At 33.1% G+C, this 10000-nt stretch overlaps 1 protein-coding gene across 4 annotated transcripts in view; it reads left to right on the forward strand.

Annotated features, from left to right (window-relative positions):
* Positions 1-10000, forward strand: part of LOC137628850 (uncharacterized) — a 68684-nt gene that overhangs the window by 55202 nt on the left and 3482 nt on the right. For all 4 annotated transcript variants that reach the window (XM_068360093.1, XM_068360094.1, XM_068360095.1 and 1 more), the window contains one exon: positions 8110-10000. This exon is cut by the window's right edge and continues 527 nt beyond it. In XM_068360093.1, coding sequence (XP_068216194.1) covers positions 8110-10000 — 1891 coding nt within the window. The remainder of the gene's footprint in view (positions 1-8109) is intronic.

Below are 10000 nucleotides of genomic sequence, written 5' to 3' on the forward strand. Positions count from 1 at the left end.
CAGTCACTAAGGAAAATGAATTTCTATTGCCCTCGATTTAAGAATTACTTATGTAGGTACGGGATAGTAAATATTTTACAAATATTGATTTAAAATCTGGATACTATCAAATACCCATTCAGGAAGACAGTAAATGTAAAACAGCATTTATAGCTAACGGTCAACGATTTCAGTTTAATTTTCTTCCTTTTTGTGTTAAAAATGCTTGAAGTCCTTTTTCAAGAATAATGATGGCGGTTTTGTCTCCCTTAATTGTCCATAATGTTCTTGTTTATTCAGACGATATCATAAATACAGGGAAAACGGCCGAAGAACATAATTATAATATTCGTAAAGTTTTAGAAACATTGCGACCGAATGGTATGAAAATAAATTCGTCAAAGAGCAAATTTTTATGTAAACAGGTCAAATTTTCAGGTCACATAATAACCTAAGAAGGTATCCAACCCTGCCACAGTAAAGTAGAAGCTATTAGAGATTTCTGCATGCCACGTACCCCTAAGGAAGTAGCTCCTTGCACTCGCTGGGTATTACTATAGATTCTTAAGACGTTTTGGAGAGATAGCATGACCCTTATTTGTTTCAAAGAAACAAAACGTGATAAATTGGGGAGTTGAAGAGGAAAGCTCTTTTAACCAGCAATGACTTAATCGCATATATTAGATTTCATCGCCCATTTTAAGTGACAGCAGATGCGGGTAGCTTAGCTATTGGTTGCGTAATTTCTCAGTGAAATGATAAAGGTAGAGAGCGACCCATTTGTTTGGTTTTCAGGGAAATAAAATGGGCAGAAAAGAATTAGAGTACATTTGATTGAAAGGCATTGGCTATTCTTTCAGTTCTACAGAGGCATTGGTTCTTTTTATTAGGTCTGTCGATTGAGTTGCAAAGTGATCAACGCCTCTTACATGATTTATTTTACAAAGGTAGCTTGACATATAGACAAGCGAGATGGATTGAAAGATTGTTAGAGTTTAATATAAGAGGATTTAACCTCATGGAAGGTGAAGCTAACAAGGTATCTGATGCCCTCTCCAGAGTTGCAGTAATAGGAGTAACAAGTAGGGCACAAAAGAGGAACGAAGAACGAAACCAATGTATTGAAGACCCCATAAGAATAGAGAACGGGATGTGAATTCATACAAGGAGCAGTCAGAAAATGAGATATGCGAATGAGAGAGAGAGAGAGAGAGAGAGAGAGAGAGAGAGAGAGAGAGAGAGAGAGAGAGAGAGATTGGAACGGTGAAGGTGAATGCATGTGGGTGGCCGAGGACAAGACCATGGGTGTCAGAATGAGTGCCCTAACGATGCAGGTGTGATTAACTTCTGAGGTTGGGACAGAAAAAAAAAACAAGTGGTTGGAAAGAGTGCGAGCAGTGATTGAAGGGGAATCCGAGAGTTATCCACCATTTCTGAATGTGCCACTTGAGTTTTTTTTTTTTTTTTTCTTTTTAGAAAATGATATCTCATATTTTGCTTACGATTAGAGGGGAAGGGAATTCTGTGTATGGGTAGTTTTTCCTCCCTCTTTATTTTATCGAACCATCCACATTGTACATGCAAGTCTGTATGCAGGGCATTTAGGGATTGATAGAACATTAAGGAAAGCACGAAATTCCTCCTTTGAGTTATGAATGAAAAAATTTATAGAAAAATCTAATAAATGTTGTTATGCTTGCAACTTTCAAAGAACATAAAAACACTGTACCAGAGGCCAAAAAGTGGTCTGTGATTCCTAATAAATTTTATAGGGTGCAAATGAATGTGGTAGGACCATTTCCTACTGGTTTACACAACATAAGTATATATTTATTCGTGGATGCATTTGTTCGGCACACTCATACTTACGCAATGTTGAATAAATCATCAAATTCATTAGCCCAGGTGCTGTGCACTTTCATTACTAGGTTTGGTAAGTGGTAATAGTTTCCAGTTTATAAATGAGGTGGTGAAATCAGTCACGTACTTGATGAAAATTGAACACTTTTCAGTGACCGCCTGAAGATCTTCTGCTAATGCCTTAGTGGAATCGCATAATAGGGAATTAGTGCCAATTTTACGTTACTTAGTGGCTGATGACCATCTTCAATTGTACGCCATGCTTCCTACAGCTGAGGTAGCTTTGAACATTGCATATAATGCTTCACTCAGGGATACGCCTTTCTTTTCAGTGTATGGACAAGATTCTGTGTTACCATACACGATCCAGATTAATTTGCAACAGTTGACTAATTATTCCATTGAGTTATACCGTGTCTATTTGTTAAATCTCTTAAGGAGACTAATGAACACCACTGAAAGGTTTTTGAAAAGAGCTAATAAGAAACACAGCTCAAAGTATGATGGTCGGTTCAAAATCGCACTGGTAAAAGTATTTGTGGGCGATCATGTGTATTTGAGACGATTAAAATCTAGGAAACACAAACTAGAGCCAGCATATTTGGGTCCTTACCGAGTAAAGATGGTTTATCTGACACAGTAGTGATACAAAGCATTATTAATGGTGCAGTGTCTGAACATCATCGGGCACACATACATACAGTGCTGGAAGAGGTAGTTTTCAAAAGTGCCATTCCTCGAGTTGATGAGTAATTTTTTTTTTTCTTTGCTCCTGTTCTTGTTTGAAAAGACCTCATTTCTTCTTTTGATGTCTTTTGAATTAACTTGATGATAACAATGTGTTCTTATGTTGGTGCATATTGTATAAGTAAAGTGTTGTGATAATCGTGCTGAGCGTAGCAATATGTATGACATACTGCTGAGTGAACCCAAAACCAACAGAAAGAGGTTAAATAGGTCAGGTTATATCCGTCAGACGGATGCTGTATTATTTATGTATTATATGATTCCTGGTTGCTGGGGCCGAGACGGTTTCCGAAAGGCGAGTTTCTACGGGATTAAATTTCAGCCTCGAGGAAAGGCACTGTTAGAGAAAGTGGAGATTTGAGTTATAAGAGAAGGGCGGGAAGATGAATGATTTTCTCGGGAAAATGGCTGGTGACCAACGATTGGTAATTAGAAGTACAAGTGTATTAGTGATTTTAAAAATGAAAAAAAAAAACGGTGGTGGTGAGTTGTGCAAAATTGTGCCGTATACCTGGACTAGTAAAATCGAGGGTTGAAGGAATATCTATTCATACCCCTATCCGGCCCAAAAAGCCTGTATTGCCAGCAACCAGAGGGAGGTTATTGATGAGGTTATGTAATACGGATATTAATATGTTTTTTTTTTTCTTTCAATTTAGGTATTCTGCATTTAAGTTGCAGTGGTCATAGGAAGAAATGAGTGAAATTATTTTATATTATATTGTATAAATTTTCACATGGAATATTTCATGTTTTATTCTATTGTGGAAGTGGTCCGTTTTTTGTGGTGATTTATCTGTATATATTTTATGTTGCATTTTTTTCTACTACATGCCATGCACTATTCAGGGGCGGAGTGTCCTCCATTTATCATAGACTACAGAGGGTGAGTGCCCACTTCCTCCTGCAATGAGGAGCTTTGGTGGGGCAGGGGGTGGGGGAGTACTGTCCTAATCCATGTATGCAAAATATGTGTTTTATACAGTGAACTTAATGACCCTTTTGAGAGTACTCTGAGGGTCACAAATTATTGTGCACGATCACTAAGCTCTTTTATAAGTGACGTAAACCAGTTGCACGGGGTAATGTGTTAAGACCCTATTGACGACAGTATATTTCCATCTCAGGGAAAAATTCCAAAAAACCTAACAATTCAGCATATTGATAGAGCAACATGGCATCTTACTCGACGAGGGTTAGTTAGTGCCATGCAAGCGATAATTAGCCAAGGTACTCAACTGAGAGTATCGGCTGTACACAGTGTATTCACAAAACTTTTTGTAAACAAGTGAAGAAAACCCATGTTTCAATGTCTCATAATCCATTGACATGGGCAACAAACGCACACACACACACACACACATATATATATATATATATATATATATTTATTTATATATATATACACACATATATATATATATATATATATGTGTGTGTATATATATATGTATATATATATATATATATATACATATATATATATATATATATATTCAAATAAGCCATATATATTTTTGATATATTAATGTCTGGATTCTCTTAACGACCTCGGGATCAGAGCCCCAGGCGAAATCACACAAAGACAAGAGCTTGGCTCCGGCCGGGAATCGAACCCTGGTCGGCAAGCTTATATAGACAGTGGCTTATTTGAATATGAAAAACACGTAAAAATGTGCAAAATTTATCATATATATATGTATATATATATATATATATAGATATATATATATATATATATATATACATACATATATATATACATACATATATATATATAAGTTTTTATATATATATATGTATATATATATATATGTGTGTGTGTGTGTGTGTGTGTGTGTGTGTGTGTAATGTTACTTGCTAAACTACAACCCTAGTTGGGAAAGTAGGAGGCTATGAGCCCAAGGTCCCAAAAGGGAAAATATCCCAGTAAAGACAGGAAACACGGAAAAAAATTGAAATATTTCAAGGAGAGTAGCAACATTAAAATATCTCACATATAAACTATAAAACTTAATCAAATCAGGAAGAAAAAAAAATAAGATAGAATAACATGCCCAAGTGTACCCTCAAGAAATATAACTCTAATCCAAGACAGTGGAAGACCATAGTACAGAGGCTATGGCACTACCCAAGACTAAATGAAAATGGTTTAACTTTGGAGTGTCCTTCTCCTAGAAGAGCAGCTTACCATAGCTAAAGAAACTCTCCTACTCTTTACAATAGGAAAGTGGCCACTAAACAATTACAGTCAAGTAACCTATTGGGTGAAGAAAAATTATTTGGTAATATAAGTGTTGTCTTGTGTATGAATCAAGAAGAGAATATGTAAAGAGTAGGCCAGACTATGCGGTGTGTTTGTGTAGGCAAAGGGAAAATGAACCGTAACCAGAGGGTAGGATCCGATGTAGTATTATCTGGCCAGTCAAAATACCCCATAACTCTCTAGCGGTAGTATCTCAACGGGTAGCTGGTATTTATGTATGTATATATATATATATATATATATACATATGTATATATACATATATATATAATATATATATATATATATATATATGTATATAGATATATATATATATATATATATATACATAAATATATTCATATATATAATCATATAATTATATATATATTTATATAAATATATATATATATATATATATATGTCTGTGTGTGCGTGTGTATATCATGATTGTAGTCCATACATATATCAACTGAAATGGCATTTAATATCAAATTGTATATTTGCGAAAGATATATATATATATATATGTGTGTGTGTGTGTATATGTGTGTGTGTATATACATATATATATATATATATATATCTATGTATATATATATATCTATGTATATATATATATGTATATATACACTGTGAATATATATATATATATATATGTATATATATACATATATATATATATATATATATACATATATATATATACTTTATATATATATATATATATATGTATGTATGTATGTATATATATGTATACATATACTTTATATATATATATATATATATATACATATGTATATATATATATATATATATGCTTATAAGTCACTAAATAGCGCGTGACAATATATTCAGCCAAAGCCACAGGAAAAATAGATCATAGGTATTAACATCACTCAGCAGTAAGTATAGTTTATCTTTGTAATCTTGCTTATTTAGTATAACCATGGCGTTAGACTTATCAACTTTCGTAAAATGAAGTTCGTCATTATTTTTCAGCTTTTTGTAAACTTTTAGGAATCTTAATGGTACATTTGAATAGGAGGGGAATGAATTTACACCATAGATAAAACCTACTAACATCAAATCCATCTGAACATGTGCTTTCTCATTTTAATAAGAAGGTCCAAAGTATCTTTAGAAATAATAAAGATTTGATTAAACAATTTGTAACAATATCTCCAACTTTACCTTATTTGTATGGTCTTGTTAAAACACATAAACCTTGTAACCCCATTAGACCAATTATCAGTTCTGTCGGGTCATGTACTTACAAGCTTTCAAAATGGCTGGTTAAGATTCTTTCACCTTTAGTAGGAAGCATTTCGAATTCCAATATCAAACATAATGTAGATCTGATAGAAAAACTAAATAGCACAACTATTAATTTTAAATTTTAAATTATTAGTTTTGATGTTGTATCTCTGTTTACGAAAGTACCTATAAATAACTTGCTTGAATATTTAGCTGAATTTTTAGACAATTATGATTTACCCTTGTCCACTCATAATATTTTAGAACTGGTTAAACTCTGCATTTGTGATTCTGTTTTTACTTTTGATGACAAATTCTATACACAAAAGTTTGGTATGGCAATGGGAAATCCTCTCTCGCCTGTTTTAAGTAATTTATATATGGAGTTTTTTTAAACAAGATTTTTACCTAATATTTTGCCTTATGGTGTTCTGTGGTATAAGTATGTTGATGATATTTTTTGCATATGGCCTCTAACCGAAAATGTAAATGCATTTCTCTTTGAACTGAATAATTTGGTACCTTCCATTAATTTCACTTGTGAAGAAGAACGTGATGGTTGTCTTTCATTTTTGGATGTAAATGTTCACCGTACTCTAAATGGCTTCAAATACTCAGTGTATAGAAAACCTACAAACGTAAATTCATATATTCACTATTATTCCAACCATAGTAATCAAGTTAAGAAGGCTACTTTTTCTTCTATGTTTTTAAGAGCCTTACGTATCTGCAGCCCGGAATTTCTTCAGGAAGAGTTTGAAAATATCTTCAACATATCAGAAAAATTGAAATACCCTAAATATTTTATTTAATGTGCTTTACAAAAAGCACAGAGAACTTTTTATTCTGCAACTCCGAGAATGGCTTTTAATAATGATAATGTGCTCGTTTTACCATATAATGACCTCCAAGTTTTTGCAAGAATGTTAATATTAATGTTGTTTTTTTTTAAATTTTCAAATACACTGAAAAGCATACTAATAAGGAATTCTCCCAAAGTTTCTCAGGGCTGCATTTACAGGGTTCCTTGCATGAACTGCAAGTGTTTTTATCTCGGACAATCTGGGAAGGGACTGGACACCAGAATTAAACAACACAAATATAGTGTGAGAACGGGACAAATCTCGAATGCTTTGTTTTTACACATTAATAATTTTAATCACATGATTCATTGGGAGGGGCAAAAGTTCTTTTATATTGTAATAATATAACTCGTAGAAATATAATTGAATCTGCTTTTATCAAATATCACAGTGACTTAATGAATGTAAGCCAGGGTATGTACAAACTGGACCCATTTGCTGTTAACGAGATTTGTAAGATTGTTTCTTTTTAATCACCTGTTGAACTGTTCTGTATCTGCTGTACTAGTTTTAACTGGACTTTGAATACTTGTTTTCAATTTTTTCAGTTTACTTTGTTAGATGTTCTCTGTGTTTTTAGCATTGTACCTCGAAAATGTGTTGAAATAACACGAAAGCGCTCGGTACGCCTTCTTTTATTTTTCCTGTGGTTTTGGCTGAATATATATATATATATATATATATACATATAAATAAATATATATATATATATATATATACATATAAATATATATATATATATATATTCCTATAGATATATATATATATATATATATGAATAAATATATATATGTATATATATATATGAATAATATATATATATATATATATCTATATATATATTCATATAAATATATATATATATATATATATATATGAATATATATATATATATATATATATGAATATATATATATATATATATATGAATATATATATATATATATATATATATATATTCATATATATATATATATATATATATATATATATTTATATATATATATATATATATATAAATAAATATATATATGTATATGTATATATATACATATATATATATATATATATATATGACCTATTTTTATTTTGTTTTATTTTATTCTATTCATGAATATCAAGTTTTTTTTTTTCAATTGCATTTTCTCTTTTGTACAGAGACACCTTTCCTCCTTCGATCCAAATCGATGAGTTTGATGAGTCAAACGTAAGATTATGGAAGGTGTTCAGGGAAGCCATTCAGCCTCTTTACTTAAAGATCCTTGGCTGGGTGAATCCAGGATGGAACCCTTCAAGTAACTTCAAAGACTACCTCGAAAGCCAAGGGGTTAACATCATTCAAGTCAAGAAGAGTCTTAATAATAATCAACGGGATAAATTCATAAATCCTTTATCACACGACACATGGGACATAACTATGATTTATGCGCTTCTTCCCTTTTCTAAATGTTTAGCTGGAAAAAATGACAAAAAGTGGCACGAACAAAATGGTTCCGACCCAGAATTGTCGTTGACACGAATAAAGAATAAGAGGAATGAAACAGCCCACATTCCGAAAATAGATAAAGGAAGATGTTCTGACATGATAAATACATTATATGAACTTACAATAAAAATTCAAGAGGGCTTAAAACTTGTCATGCTCTGGGATGGGGTAAACCCTGAGGATAAAGAGGAAATCGAAAGAGAAATAGACAGAGTTTTTGATAATACCCGACAAAAGATTGATGAGATAGGAAAAGGAGGTATAGGGGCTGAGGTCTTTGATGAATATCAAAGGGAAATTGACTTCGCAAAAAAGATGAAGTTATTGGAAGATGGAGGCTTCCCTTGTTTGAAGCACCGTCTTGAAAAATTGAAAAGCATTAATCCTCTCAACCTGATAACAGGAACCTCTTCTAACCCCAACATACCAGTAGAGATGATTCACACAGAAATGAAGCTAGAAGAGGAAAGTGGCCCCTCTAGTGTTCCTATAGAGGAGATACTGAATCACATACCTCATGACGATCCCAGTCGACTCTTACTGATCAAGGGAATGGCAGGTATGGGGAAAACCACACTGGTCAAGAAGATCATTTCTGACTGGCTCTCTAAGAAGGACGAAATCAAAGGCCTTAATGACTTTGACATACTATTGTATGTAGAATGCAGGGATTCCATTGAATCTTTTAAAGACTTGTTAGTGGCGTTTTTTGGAGACGTTCACCAGAAATTCCATGATAATGAAATTATTGATGTATGTTTGGCTTACAAGTGTCTACTCATCATTGATGGGTACGACGAAATGAATGATAAATCATCAAAATTATTCCTAGATGTATTGACAGTGAAGAAATCCCGCAAAATTAGTGTTATTGTGACAACCAGACCTGAATTTGAGGAGAGATTCAACAATCAAGTGAAATCTGATTACACAACTGTGTCTAGGATTAGTCTTGAGGGAATTCCAAAGGAGAAGAGAGAAGAGTTTGTATGCAAGTATTATGCAGTATTGGGGTCAGACAATTCTCCCTTGCAATCATTAGATGAATTGTTGCAGTATCTGAGGAAAACAATGCACACTATGCATGAGGTGTGGGGACTACCCTTAAATCTCGCTCTTGTAACCATTCTGTGGAAGATTAAACCCGAGGTTATAAGCAACATCACCACTGAAGCTGAGCTCTACTGGCAATTTCACCTTTTGTCTCTATCAAAATTGAAGGAGCGTTTGGCGAAAAACCCGCTCACAGCTCACTTACCACCAAGTTCTATAAATATCAACACAATGAAATTTATAGATAAACTATGTGGTGAATCATTCAAAGCATTACAAAATGATGAAATCAATATTCCAGAATCCACCATCAATAATTTGTCTGCCTTTTGTCATAGTTTGGGATTGCCAGCCGAAGAGCTAACTGGCGCCTTCCTGAAAAAAGTGACCACTTCCCAAGGCTCCTTCCATTACAGTTTCCCGCATAAAGGGATAATGGAATTCATGGCAGCTCTGTCTTTCCCTATGAAATTGACAAACCAATGCTGGGACCAATCAGTAAACACAGCC

Source organism: Palaemon carinicauda, chromosome 36, assembly GCF_036898095.1.
Source record: "Palaemon carinicauda isolate YSFRI2023 chromosome 36, ASM3689809v2, whole genome shotgun sequence".
Taxonomy (NCBI): Eukaryota; Metazoa; Arthropoda; class Malacostraca; order Decapoda; family Palaemonidae; genus Palaemon; species Palaemon carinicauda.